This window comes from Bison bison, unplaced genomic scaffold, assembly GCF_000754665.1.
Source record: "Bison bison bison isolate TAMUID 2011002044 unplaced genomic scaffold, Bison_UMD1.0 scf7180017864389, whole genome shotgun sequence".
Taxonomy (NCBI): Eukaryota; Metazoa; Chordata; class Mammalia; order Artiodactyla; family Bovidae; genus Bison; species Bison bison.
Window position 1 is genome coordinate 8,965,285 of NW_011494961.1, and position 14,565 is coordinate 8,979,849.

General features: G+C 40.6%; 1 protein-coding gene across 3 annotated transcripts in view; it reads left to right on the plus strand.

Annotated features, from left to right (window-relative positions):
• Positions 1 to 14,565, plus strand: part of PAPSS1 (3'-phosphoadenosine 5'-phosphosulfate synthase 1) — a 112,968-nt gene that overhangs the window by 30,602 nt on the left and 67,801 nt on the right. For all 3 annotated transcript variants that reach the window (XM_010858576.1, XM_010858578.1, XM_010858579.1), the window contains exon 5: positions 3,726 to 3,844. In XM_010858576.1, the coding sequence (XP_010856878.1) occupies positions 3,726 to 3,844 (119 nt within the window). The remainder of the gene's footprint in view (positions 1 to 3,725; positions 3,845 to 14,565) is intronic.

Below are 14,565 nucleotides of genomic sequence, written 5' to 3' on the forward strand. Positions count from 1 at the left end.
ATATTGTCACCCTGCTTATTTAACTTATGTACAGAATACATCATGCAAAATGCCAGGCTGGATGAAACACAAGCTGGAATCAAGATTGCAGGGAGAAATATAAATAATCTCAGATATGCAGATGACACCATTCTTATGGAAGAAGGCAAAGAGGAATTAAAGAGCCTCTTGATGAAGGTGAAAGAGGAGAGTGAAAAAGCTGGCTTAAAACTCAACATTCAGAAAACAAAGATCATAGCATCCGGTCCCATTACTTCATGGCAAACAGATGGGGAAACAATGGAAACGGTGACAGACTTAATTTTCTTGGGCTCCAGAATCACTGCAGACAGTGACTGCAGCCATGAAATTAAAAGACACTTGCTCCTTGGAAGAAAAGCAATGACAAACCTAGACAGCATATTAAAATGCAGAGATGTTATTTTGCCATCAAAAGTCTATATAGTCAAAGCTATGGTTTTTCTACTAGTCATGTATGGATGTGAGAGCTGGACAGTAAAAAAGGCTGAGTGCCAAAGAATTGATTCCTTTGGACTCTGGGGCTGGTGAATACTCTTGAGAGTCTCTTGGACAGCAAGGAGATCAAACCAGTCAATCCTAAAGGAAATGAACCCTGAATATACATTGGAAGGACTGATGCTGAAGCTCCAAACCTTTGGCCGCCTAATGTGAAAAGCCTACTGATTGGAAAAGGTCCTGCTGCTGGGAAAGATTGAAGGTAGGAGAAGGGGACAACAGGGAATGAGATGGTTTGATGGCATCACCAACTCAATGGACATGAGTTTGAGCAAATACTGGGAGATGGTGAATGACAGGGAAGCCTGATGTGCTGTAGTCCACGGGGTCACAAAAAGTCGGACACGACTGAGCAACTGAACAACAACAAATGGCCCAAAGCATAATACTTAGTACATACACAGTAAATGCTTGTGGGATGGTATGGAAGGTGGAGTAGAAATCATGTGTTCAGCACATAGATCTCCACTGTCTATTTGCAAAGTTTGTGTTTGGTGCTAGGGATGTAAAGTTGAATAAGACCAAAGCCAAAATAGCTTAAGTCACTTGCAGTTTGCATTCTGCATCTGGGAGTATGTTTGTATTAGTTCAGTTTTCTACGTGTTGCTTGTTTGCCAAGTATTTCTTAGTTCCTCTGACTAGGCATTGATAAAACGTTCCTTAGGTTAATGTATACCCGTGTGCTTGAGTGTACCCACATTTATTTATTTTAGGTTAGCCATAATATTAGAGTTCCTGACCGGGTAGTCTTTAGAAATCATTCGTTGTTAGAATGGTGCTTAGAGAGTTTCTTAGCAATGATCCTTGATGGTAAAAATTCAAGGACAGGTGGTATTACATCCATTCAGTGGACCTCAGGCTTTTATATGGCATTACTAAACTGTAAGTGTATGCCTAAGTCAGATACTTTTAATACCTAGATTATTTTCATGATTAGTTCTTAAGTAGTTATAATCTACTTATATAAATGTTTTCCTCACAATGTACATTTATTATAATCACTTACGGGATAAATTAAGGAGGAGGAAACTTCCTGGACTTTTAAAATGTTAAACCAAACCTCCCAACACAGTGATCTTCAAGCTTTGCTGCACACAAGGATCACCTAGGAGAACTTAAAAAATCTAGTGCCAAGGCTGAACCCCAGACCAGTGAAATCAGAATCTCTTGAGGGTAGGACGTGGTGATTCCAAGTTGTAGCCACATTTGAGAATTAGAACTTATGAACTAGAGTTTTAAATAACCAGATTTGTTTGTTCCCGATCTATGTTACTGTGACTTACCAGTGATACTGTTGGAAGTATCAGTAATGCAAAAATTTCTTCTTGGGCTTGGGACTTTATGTGATACTTAGGAATATGAGATAGAAAAAGAATGAAATAGGTGGGTTGTAGACTTATAGTGTTCATCTCAAAGCTTCTTTGATACCTATGCCTCTTTTTAAGAAAAAAAAAATCTTTGAATTTTATGTTGGAATATAGTCAGTGAACAATGTTGTGGTAGTTTCAGGTGGACAGCAAAGGGACTCAGCCACACACGATACATGTATCCATTCTTCCCCAGACTCCCCTCCCATCGAGGCTGCTGCATACCTTTGAGCAGAGTTCCCTGTGCTATACAGTAGGTCCTTTTGGTTTTCCATTTTAAATATAACAGAGTGTACATGTCCATCCCAAAGTCCCCAACTGTCCCTTCCCCTTATCCTTCTCCTCCTGCAATCATTAACTTTGTTCTCTAAGCCTGTGAGTCTCTTTCTGTTTTGTAAGTCGGTTCATTTGATGCCTATGCCTCTTAATAGTAATGATTTTAAATTCGTATTTACCATTCTAACCCAGGAATTGGTGTTCCAAGGCAAATAGGCCCTGAATGACTTAGGTATGGAATAATGTGAAAGACAGGAATAGCATACGTTTAGCTCAGTCAGCCCATTCTGTGGTAGCAACATGTATTCTTTCTCTTCTAGCAGTTACACAGTAGCACATATATGATAGGGAAAATCCAAATAGTGGTTAATACCTAAATTGATTGCATTTGATTGTGGAACGTATTTGATGATATAACAGGATTCCTCACCTACGTTTTACTTGAGCCAATAGTAGTTAATAGATCCTGATTAACTTAATGTGATCTTGAACACTGACTGTGGTGGCAGAAGAAGCTTGCAGAGCTTTAATTTGGCTGCAGATAATCCTGGTGAATATAATGGACAGATTGACTTGGCATCAGTTTTTTCACTGAGAGGAAAAAAGACCTCGATGAGGTTGGTTGTATGCCCAGAGCTTAGGCACTATGTCCTGTGTCCCTGTGGAGAAATTGGATGCTCTGGGTCACTTTGTATTCATTCCTGTTTCTTCTTACAAGGCACTTACTTAACAGAGGGAAGGAAAGGTGATAGAAGTATTGTCTGACTTCATTATTTGAAGACTCCAGGTCTGCACATGTGCCTACTCACTCAAGCTTATTTGTAACCCCCACATCAGTGTAGCCACAGTGCTTTGGCTTGTAAACACACACAGAGGAGCAGCGTTTTAGTCACCCAGAGTACACGGTCCCGGCTCAAGTCTGAACAACGCCTTTGTGTTTCAGCTCTCATGCTGCAAAGGAGTGTGCTTTACACGGCCTGTTCAGTGCCATGTCTTTTATTTTTTAGCTTTTTGGTGATTTTGCTTTTTTAAAATGCACTCCTCTACCTTGGCATGGTGCTGAAGTGTTGTCTGGTTGTTTGAACTGCAGGAAGACTGACCTGTCTTGGGGAGAAAATACACGTGTTAGATAAGTAAGTTTTGTTCAGATGTGAATTCTGGTGCTTGTAGCCATTATTTTGGTGTTAATGAATCAACTATATATATATATATATATATATATAAACATTAAAAGTTATATATTAATTGGTTGATAAAAATTTGGTGACAGGAGGCTCACAGGAACCCACCTCCATGTATCTGCTTGGAGCTGTGGTTTAGTATTCACTACATCTGTGTTTGTGGCATTTGAATATGATCACTGCGAATAAGGAGGATCGACTGTTTATGTTCAGAGAGGGAACAAAAGTTTAATTAGAAATCTTCTCCCCAGAAAGAAGTTTCAGTAATATGACCCTGTAACCTAAAGGGGAGTGTAAAAATGAACTTCAGCATAGCAGAGACTTGCGCTGAAGAAACAAACCTATTTTAATTTGCACCCTCTCTGTCATCTGTTACCTTTTATAGGTTTCACTGGGATTGATTCTGAATATGAAAAGCCAGAGGCCCCTGAATTAGTGCTGAAAACAGACTCCTGTGATGTAAATGACTGTGTCCAGCAGGTGGTGGAGCTTCTACAGGAACGGGTAAGAGGATGTCAAAGAGCGAATTCCCAGAGAATGATTATGTCCGATTTATAACATTCCCTCTCCAAATGAAGGATGGTGGTAATATGGAGTAACATGTATATTTTAAGTTCTTTTTTTTCTTCCAATTTTATTGAGACATAATCGACACACAGCGTTGTATGTTTATAGTGTACAGCATAATGATTTGACTTACATCATGAAGTGACTGTCACAGTAAGTGTAGTGAACATCCATCATCTCATATAGACCCAAAATTAAAGAAATAGAAATGTTTGTGAGTGTGTGTGTGTGTGTGTGATAACTCTTAGGATTTGCTCTCTCAGGAACTTTAGTATATAACATACAGCAGGGCTAATGGCACTTGTAATGTTGTCCATGACATCCCCAGTATTCACCTTATCACTGGAGATTGTGCTTCTTCACTACTTTCCTCCAGTTCCCTCCCCTCCCCGCCCCTTCCTCTGGTAACTACAAATCTGATCTCTTTCTTTGTGAGTTTGTTTGTATGTTTGTGTGTTTTTAAAACATTCAGTTCAGTTCAGTCGCTCAGTCGTGTCCGACTCTCTGCGACCCCGTGAATCGCAGCATGCCAGGCCTCCCTGTCCATCACCAACTCCCGGAGTTCACTCAGACTCACGTCCATCGAGTCAGTGATGCCATCCAGCCATCTCATCCTCTGTCGTCCCCTTTTCCTCCTGCCCCCAATCTCTCCCAGCATCAGAGGCTTTTCCAATGAGTCAACTCTTCGCATGAGGTGGCCAAAGTACTGGAGTTTCAGCTTTAGCATCATTCCTTCCAAAGAAATCCCAGGGCTGATCTCCTTTAGAATGGACTGGTTGGATCTCCTTGCAGTCCAAGGGACTCTCAAGAGTCTTCTCCAACACCACAGTTCAAAAGCATCAATTCTTTGGTGCTCAGCCTTCTTCACAGTCCAACTCTCACATCTGTACATGACCACAGGAAAAACCATAGCCTTGACTAGACGGACCTTTGTTGGCAAAGTAATGTCTCTGCTTTTGAATATGCTATCTAGGTTGGTCATAACTTTTCTTCCAAGGAGTAAGCGTCTTTTAATTTCATGGCTGCAGTCACCATCTGCAGTGATTTTGGAGCCCCAAAAATAAAGTCTGACACTGTTTCCACTGTTTCCCCATCTATTTCCCATGAAGTGATGGGACCGGATGCCATGATCTTCGTTTTCTGAATGTTGAGCTTTAAGCCAACTTTTTCACTCTCCTCTTTCACTTTCATCAAGAGGCTCTTTAGTTCCTCTTCACGTTCTGCCATAAGGGTGGTGTCATCTGCATATCTGAGGTTATTGCTATTTCTCCCGGCAATCTTGATTCTAGCTTGTGCTTCTTCCAGTTGACCTAGAACCCTGGGTTGGTTTCTGTCACACCACAGAATGGTGTTTTTATACATTCCAAAATGATCACCATAATAAATCTAATTATTACATGTCACCACAAAAATATTACTTAGTTATTAACTATATTCCACACATTGTATATTTCTCTTGGAGCTGTAGGTTTGTACCTCTGAATCAACCTCACCTATTTCTTTCCTTCTCCCCAGTCCCTTCTCTTCTGGTAAACACCCTTTTGTTCTCTGTGTCAATAACTCTGTTTCTGTTTTGTTAAGCTTGTTCATTTGTTTTTTTAGATTCCATATATAAGTGAAATCATACAATGTTTCTTTTTCTCTGTCTGACTTAATCATATCCTCTGGGTCATCCATACTGTCATAAGTGGCAAGATTCCATTCTCTTTTATGGCTAATTTTCATTGTATACATCTACCACAACTTCATTCATCTATTGATGGGTACTTGGGTTGCATCCATATCTGGGATGTGTAAATAATGCTACATAGGGGTGTGTATATTTTTTCTAATTAGTGTTTTTATTTTCTTTGGACAAATACCTAGAAGAGTTATTGCTGGATCATATGATAGCTCTATTTTTATTTTTTTGAGGACTATCCGTGCTGTTTTCCTAAGTGGCTACACTAATATATATTCCACCAATAGAGTATGAGGGTTCCCTTTTCTCCATATTCTTGACAATACTTGCTATAACTTGTTGTATTTTTTGAAAATAGCCCTTCTGACAGGTGTGAGGTAATGTCTAATTTTGGTTTTGATTTGTGTTTCCCTGATGATCATTGATGTTGAGCATCTTTTTGTGTGTTTGTTGGCCATCTGTATGTCTTCTTTGGAGAAATGTCCATTCAGGTTCTCTGCCCATTTTTTAATCTTTTTTTTTTATGTTAGTTGTATGAGTTCTTTGTATATTTTGGATATTAACCTTATCAGATGGATCATTTGAAAAATATCTTCTCCCATTCAGTAGGAGACCTTTTTGTTTTGTTGTTAATTTCCTTTGCTGTGCAAATGCTTTTGTTTTTATGTAGTCCCATATGTTTGTTTTTGATGGTGTTTCCATTGCTGAAGAGACATAGCCAAAAAAAAAAAAAAAAAAAATGTTATTAAGGCCAGAGACCATACTGTGTGTGTTTTCTTGTAGAAGTTTTATGGTTTCAGGTCTTACATTTAAGACTTTAATCCATTTTTAATTTATTTTTTATATGGTGTGAGAAAGTTGGCAGTTTGATTCTTTTGCCTGTAGCTATCCAGTTTTCCTAAAATTGTTTATTGAAGAGGCTGTCTTTTTCCTATTGTATATTCTTGGCCCCCTTGTTGTAGATTAATTGCCCATATAAGTGTGGGTTCATTTCTGGGCTCTCTATTCTGTTTGTTTGATCTGTGTGTTTTTGTACCATAACATTTTGAGGACTGTAGCTTTATAGTGTAGTTTGAAATTTTTAGGGAGCGTGATACCTCCAGCTTTGTTCTTCTTTCTCAAGATTGTTTTAGCTGTTTGGAGTCTTCTGTGTTTCCATACAAAATTTAAGATTATTTATTCCACTACTGTAAAAAATGCCATTAGTAATTTGTTAGGGATTGTATTGAATTTGTAGACTGCCTTGAGTAGTGTGCTCATTTTAACTGAGCTAATTCTTTGGATCCATGGCCAAGGTATATCTTTCCATCTGTCATCTTCAGTTTCTTTCATTAGTGTCTTATAGTTTTCTGGTAACAAGTCTTTTACTTGCTTAGCTAGATTTATTCCTATTTTATTCTTTTTGATGTGATTGCAAAAGGAATTGTCTTAAGATCTCTTTCTGATAGCTGATTGTTAGTGTATAGAAATGCAACAGATTTCCGTATATTAATTTTGTAACCTACAACTTTACCAAATTCGTTGATTAACTCTAGTAGTATTTGGTAGTCTCTTGCAGATTTTCTACGATTTTCTGTGTTGTTTCCTTATTCTATGGTTACTTTTAATGTACTACCAGATTTCTCCAGTGGTGAGCTGTTCCACCTCGTCCTTAGTGTGGGATCTGGCCTGCAGAGAGATTTCCCCAGTGTTTCTACTTTACCTGCAGCTTTTAGCATTCACTCGATGCCTGTACTAGTGTTCTTGCTCCTCTCTCAGCAGTAAACTACTGTGGTTTATTACCACACTTATTACCACTTACTACCTCGAGCTAGCCGGGCTTGGAGAAGGCAATGGCACCCCACTCCAGTACTCTTGCCTGGAAAATCCCATGGACAGAGGAGCCTGGTGGGCTGCAGTCCATGGGGTCGCTAAGAGTCGGACACGACTGAGCGTCTTCCCTTTCACTTTTCACTTTCGTGCATTGGAGAAGGAAGTGGCAACCCACTCCAGTGTTCTTGCCTGGAGAATCCCAGGGACGGGGGAGCCTGGTGGGCTGCCGTCTATGGGGTTGCACAGAGTTGGACACGACTGAAGCGACTTAGCAGGAGCAGCAGCAGCTGGGCTCATGATGGGGAAGTGGTGGTGGTTTCCAGTTCTACTGAAGTTGCAGCTTCAGTCTTTTTTCTTTTTTAATAAAGGAGGCACAATATTTTTAAAATTAATTAACTTCTTTCTTTTTATTTTTTGACTGCGCTGGGTCTTCATTGCTCTGCATGGGCTTTCTCTAGCTGTGGTGAGCAGGGGCTACTCTTCATTGTGGTGCATGGGCTTCTCACTGGGGTTGCTTCTTTTGCTGCAGAGCACAGCTCTAGGCATATGGGCTAGGTGGTTGTAGTGCACAGGCTTAGTTGCTCTGTGGCACGTGGGATCTTCCTAGAGCAGGGATGAAACACATATCCACTGCCTTGGCAGGCAGATTCTTATCCACTGTCCCACCAGGGAAGTCCCAGCTTCAGTCTTAAGCAGGACCTGTGTCCCTAGGGCTTGAGGGGGTTCTTTCTCAATGTCTCTTCCCCTCCCTGCACGGTAGCTAGCCTCTCCTTGAACCTGGGAGGTCTTGGAGGATGAGTCTTGTGCTCCTCACGTGTAGATCCCTGGTTTGTATTGGTTCAGGGTCTTGGGCCAAGACAGTTTCTTCTACCTCCTTTCGGTGGACCATACTTGGTTCTATTGTTGCTGTTGTTCAGTCGCTAAGTTGTGTTCAAATCTTTGTGACTCCATGGACTAAAGCATGCCAGGCTCCTCTGTCCTCCGCTGTCTCCCAGAGTCTGCCCAAATTCATGTCCATTGAATCAGTGATGCTATCTAACCATCTCATCCTCTTCTGGTCCCTTCTCCTTTTGCCTTTATTTTTTCCCAGCATAAGGGTCTTTTCAAGTGAGTTGACTCTCTGCATCAGCTGACCAAAGTATTGGAGCTTCAGCTTCATTTAGCTTTAGTCCTTCCAGTGAATATTCAGGGTTGATTTCCTTTAGGATTGACTGGTTTCATCTCCTTGCAGTCCAGGGAACTCTCAAGAGTCTTCTGCAGCACCACAATTCAAAAACATCAATTCTTCAGTGCTCAGCTGAAGATCATAAAGATCTCAGTTGGATCTTTATGATCCAACTCTCACGTGTGTACATGACTACTTGCTTCTACAGAACTCCCCCAAAACAGTGGACCCTGGGCGGAGTGAGGGGTCCTTGCCGTCCTCCTTCAGCTTAAGGCTTTTGTGTTGGATGAGACAGTGTTGCAGGGGGCAGGCAGAGCCTTGTGCCTACACCACTGAGGGAGCTCACTCTCCGGTCTCCAGACCTGCTTCTCATCTTCCTTCTGCAAACCTGTTACAGGCCCGCTTAGGGTGAGTGCAGAACTCCTAGTGTCTGAGTTCCCAGTGATAACAACCTGCCACACAAGTCCACACTCAGCCATTGGAGTTTTTAAATCTTTAAAGCTGTTTTCTTCTTTCTGTCTTTACTATAGCCATCTCTTCTTCCCATCCTCTACTATAGGGAGATAATTCACGTGTCTTGACTTTTTTTGGTGGGACTTGTCACTCTTTGGAAGCAGTTCATGTTACTGAGTTAGGACCTCAGCTCTGTGATGGGTTCAGGAAAGTTTGATTTTATAGATTAACTGGTCTTTTTCTTTGTTAGGTGGTCATTTGGGAGATCTGTTTCATTTTCAGTGTACTGTCTATCCTTACTCTCCTTTGTGGGGTTGTTTATAGTTTTCTTATAAATTTGTATGAAATTAGTAAGGTGAAACTAGAGGTAAAAAACTTGCCTGCCAAGGGAGAGACATGTGAGAGATGTGGGTTCAGTCCCTGAGTTGGGGAAGATCCCCTGGAGATGGAAATGGCAACCCACTCCAATATCCTTGTCTGGAGAATCCCATGGACAGAGGCACCTAGAGGGCTACAGACCGTGGGGTCGCAAAGGGTCGGACATGACTGAAGCAACTTAGCACGCACGCACAGTAAGTATTCTGTGTCATTTTCATTGAGCTGTGTTTTCAGTATTTTTTCTTTCTTTTTAAATTTATTTTTGGCTGTGCTGAGTCTTTATTGCTGCATGCAGGCTCTCTCTAGTTGCACCAGGCTGGGGCTAGTCTCCATCACAGTGCATGGTCTTCTCATTGCCTAGACTTCTCGAGCCGGCGTGCAGGCTTCAGTAGTTCGGGTCATGAGCTCAGTAGGCAGGGCGCGTGGGCTGAGTAGTCGTGGCACAGGGCCTTAGTTGCTCCGTGGCATGTGGGATCTTCCTGAACCAGGGATCGAACCCATGTCTCCTGCATTGACAGGTGGACTCTTAACCACTGGACCACCAGGGAAGTTCCTTCCTTTATATTTTGAGATAATTTTGTTTGTATGTTTTGTGTTGTGAACCCATATTTTCTTTTTTAAGACTTGTCATATCAATGTTGGAAAGTTATACATAGTTCTATTTTCTGTTAGTTTGAATTATCTATTTTCTACATCTAGTGATTCTTATGTGTGTTATGAAACTTCAGAAAAATGCACATAGATATTGTAAAGTTTTGGTTCATGAATCTCTGAATCCATTTTATGGGCTTTAGATAATTCCAGATAGTTCAGACACTTAAAAAAGGGATTAGTTACTTAATAAGTGATGGCCATCCTCCTTCCTTCCTTTCTTTCCTTCAATTCCTAAACACTTCTTTGGGACCCTGCTCAGAATAGCATCATTTGAATTTGACCCTTTAGTACATAGAGGCTATTTTTTTTGGTAGTAGTGGTCAGATGATTTTTTTTTTTTTAATTAATAAAATTTTGTGACTCTTCTGTGAATCTAAAAGTAGGACAGAGTTCTTATATATCCTTCATTAGCTTCCTCTTAGGTTAATAACTTGCATAATCATAGATCGTCTCTCAGCACTGTGAAATTAACCTTGGTACTAAAGCACAAGCTTATTTGGATTTCACCAGTTTTCCCACTAATGTCCTTTCCTGTTCTCTGATTCAATCCAAGATTCTTCACTGTATGGACTTACTTTTAACCATGATTCTGTAAAGCGAAACTACAGGCTCACATGATGTCTGTTATGCACAGGATTTTGCTTCCCCCCAACCCAGTGGTAAAAAAGGCAGGATTGACTGTCACTGTAATTTTAGGCTCATGCTACTCGATATTCCCTCAAGTGGTCACCCCACCTCCAGTTCTATATGCCTTTTATTCCACTTTATGTTGTTGGCAGAATCATCTTTCTAAAATGTAGTCTGATCCTTTCTGTCATTTACTCTAAAATATGTATTGATTTTCCCCAGTGTTTGTAGGATTAAGGTGACTTGTGTTCAAGGTTCTCCATAGTTTGGTTTGAAGCTGCATTTTTTCTTATATTTTTCACTACAGTGTTTACCTGTTTGTTTGTTTTTTTTTCCTTTTTTTGATGCTGTTACTTGCCTTAATCTCTGTGGCCTTAATTTTTGCCTTGCTCCTAATTTGTTTGTTCCTAATTAATGATTCTTCCTTTTATATTGTCTGTGTTATGGTCTCTTCCTCCTTTTATTAGTCTATACTGTGCTTGCTAGACAGTCTCATAATTGGACAGTTTCATTCAAGGTTTTGGAAAAAGGAATAGATAAGGAACTAATGTCTAATAAATGCTTGTTGTAAAGGACATGTATGTGGGGCTTTGTTTTTTAAAGTATTTGCTTTGATGGTTAGAACTGGGGGAAAGTGGTCTTTCTTCTTTAGCTTCTAACCAGTTCTCCCTTGAATTACTATCGTGGTTTCCCCCTTGGTCTTTGCACTGAGTGTATATGTCATCTAATTGTATTCACACAGTTAACCTATGAGTATTTCAGAGATCTGTGCTAACCTGCTCATGAATATATTGGATTCTGTATCTAGGACTCCAGGTACATGAATTCCTAGAACTCATTTTCACATGCTTCTGGCTTTTACTTTCAAGTGGCCTCATTACACCTCAAGTACAATATAAATAATTTTACAGCAGAAGGATATTCTGGCACTATTCTAGTTTAAGATAGAAATTTTCTTTTGAAAAATTATTCATTTGGGTCGTGACAAAAGAAATGTAAAAGCTTTCTTGACGCAGTTGCTTTTTCAGGTACCACCCTCTTTTGGGGAAGGATTTCAATTGTATGCTTTCCTAAGGAAATTATTTCACTTCACATTTGAAAGTATGTATTTCTGCTTGTACTGATCGATCCTGTAGATTAATTTAGCAGATACTCGGTGCCGTACATACTAGGCACCGTGCAAACCACTGTGGGTGTGGCAGTGAATTACACAGTACAGATTCCTGCCTCATGAACCTTAATTTTTGGTCCTTTGTTGTTCAATTGCTCAGTTGTGTCCTACTCTTCGAGACCCCCATGGACTGCAGCACGCCAGGCTCCCCGTCCTTCATGATCTCCCAGAGCTTGCTCAAACTCACGTCCATTGAGTCATTGATGCCATCCAACCATCTCATCCTCTTTCGTCCCCTTCTCCTCCTGCCTTCAATCTTTCCCATCATCAAGGTCGTTTCTACTTAGTTGGCTCTTCACGTCAGGTGGCCAGAGTATTGGAGCTTCAGCTTCAGCATCAGTTCTTCCAATATTCAAGATTGATTTCCTTTAGGATTGACTGGTTTGGTCTCCTTGCAGTCCAAGGGACTCTCAAGAGTCTTCTCCAACACCACAGCTCAAAAGCACCAACTTCAGCCTTTTTTATGGTCCAAGTCTCACATCCAACTACTGGAAGAACCATAGCTTTGTTGTTGGCAAAGTAATGTCTCTGGTTTTTAATACACAGTCCAGGTTTGTCCTTCCAGGGAGCAAGTGTCTTTTAATTTCATGGCTGCAGTCACTATCTACAGTGATTTTGGAGCCCAAGAAAATAAAGTCTGTCACTGTTTCCATTTTTTCCCCATCTATTTGCCATGAAGTGATGGGACCAGATACCATGATCTTCATTTTTTGAATGTTGAATTTTAAGCTGGCTTTTTCACTCTCCTCTTTCACTTTCATCTACAGGCTCTTTAATTCCTCTTCACTTTCTGCCATAAGTGTGGTGTCATCTGCATATCTGAGGTTATAGATATTTCTCCCTGCAATCTTGATTCCAGCTTGTGCTTCATCCAGCCTGGCATTTCGCATGATGTACTCTGCATATAAGTTAAATAAGCAGGGTGACAGTATAGAGCCTTGACGTACTCCTTTCCTGATTTGGAACCAGTCCATTGTTTCATGTCCAGTTCTATCTGTTGCTTCTTGAACTGCATACAGGTTTCTCAGGAGGCAGGTAAGGTGGTCTGGTATTCCCATCTCTTTCAGAATTTTCCACAGTTTGTTGTGATACACACAGTGCAAGGAAAGGCAACCCACTCCAGGATTCTTGCCTGGAGAATCCAGGACAGAGGAGCCTGGCAGGCTGCAGTCTATGGGGTCGCAAGAGTTGTACACGACTTAGCTTCTAAACCACCACCACACAGTCAAAGGCTGTGAAGCATGGTCAGTGAGGGAGAAGTAGATGTTTTTCTGGAATTCTCTAGCTTTTTCTATGATCCAAAGGATGTTGGCGATTTGATCTCTGGTTCCTCTGCCTTTTCTAAATCCAGCTTGAACATCTAGAATTTCTCGGTTTAGGTACTGTTGAAGCCTAACTTGGAGAATTTTGAGCATTATCTTGCTAATATGTGAAATGAGTGCAGTTGTGTGGTAGTTTGAACATTCTTTGGCATTGCCCTTCTTTGGGATTGGAATGAAAACTGACCTTTTCCAGTCTTGTGGTCACTGCTGTTTTCCATATTTGCTGGCATATAGAGTATAGCACTTTAATATCCTCTTATAGGATTTGAAATAGCTCAGCTAGAATTCCATCACCTCCACTAGCTTTGTTCCTTACAACCTTTATTTTTGGATATTTGGTTCTTAGAACCATTATTTATAATTATAAGCTAGAATGACTGTATAAATTCTTTTCTTTTATAACATGAGATAGAATTTTTAAAAAATTCAAGAAAGAAATTCACACACATACATAAGTACTTCTCTTCTGATGTTTGTTCTCTTTTGATTGACTTTCTCACAAAGTTGAATCTCAAATGAGCATTAGGGCACATGGGGAAACCAGTGAATACTTGACATTCAGCTCAAAGTTTATGGTGATGCAAGGAGTTTGCTTGCCTGCAGCACCCTGATCACAAGGTGACTTACTATAATGTGCACTTTTTCTAACAAACTTTCTACGTGGTGATCCAGGAGTAGCCAGTGCAGTTGAACTTCATTGTCATCACAAAGCCATTTGTTAGGGTTTCCAAAGGTGGGTTGTTGTTCAGTCGCTCAGTTGTGTTTGACTCTTTGTGACCCCATGGACTGTAGTACTCCAGGCTTCCCTGTGCCTTCACTATCTCCTGGAGTTTGCTCAAACTCATGTTCATTGAGCCTGTGATGCCATCCAACCGTCTCATCCTCTGTCATCCCCTTCTCCTCCTGCCCTCAATCTTTCTCAGCATCAGGGCCTTTTCCAATGAGTTAACTCTCTGCATCAGGTGGCCAAATGTCACAAATATAGATTGGGAGTGGAAAGAATGAATATGTTGAATACAGTGGTATTTTAAAGCAAAGAATAGTAACCAAATCTCCATAGGTTTATAGAGTGTGTGAGTGGGGATGTGAAGATTTATCGGTGGGTCTGTGTTGACCAGCATTACGTGTAAGAATGTAATTGTGAGTGGAAGGAGATGGCATGGACAGAGGTGGGAATCTGCAACAAGAACTCCTGTGAGGACTCTTACCATGTGCAAAAGCCTTTGGTAGTCGCTTCAGTAGCATTATTGCATTGAATTTGTAAGATTCTGAGAAGTAGTTGTAATTTTCCTCGTTTTACTGATGAGAAAACAAATTCAGGAAGGTGAAGTTATTTGTTCCAAGATTGAGAAGTGCTGCCTCCCCTGGTGATGGGTGGAATTTTTTCTATCTGCT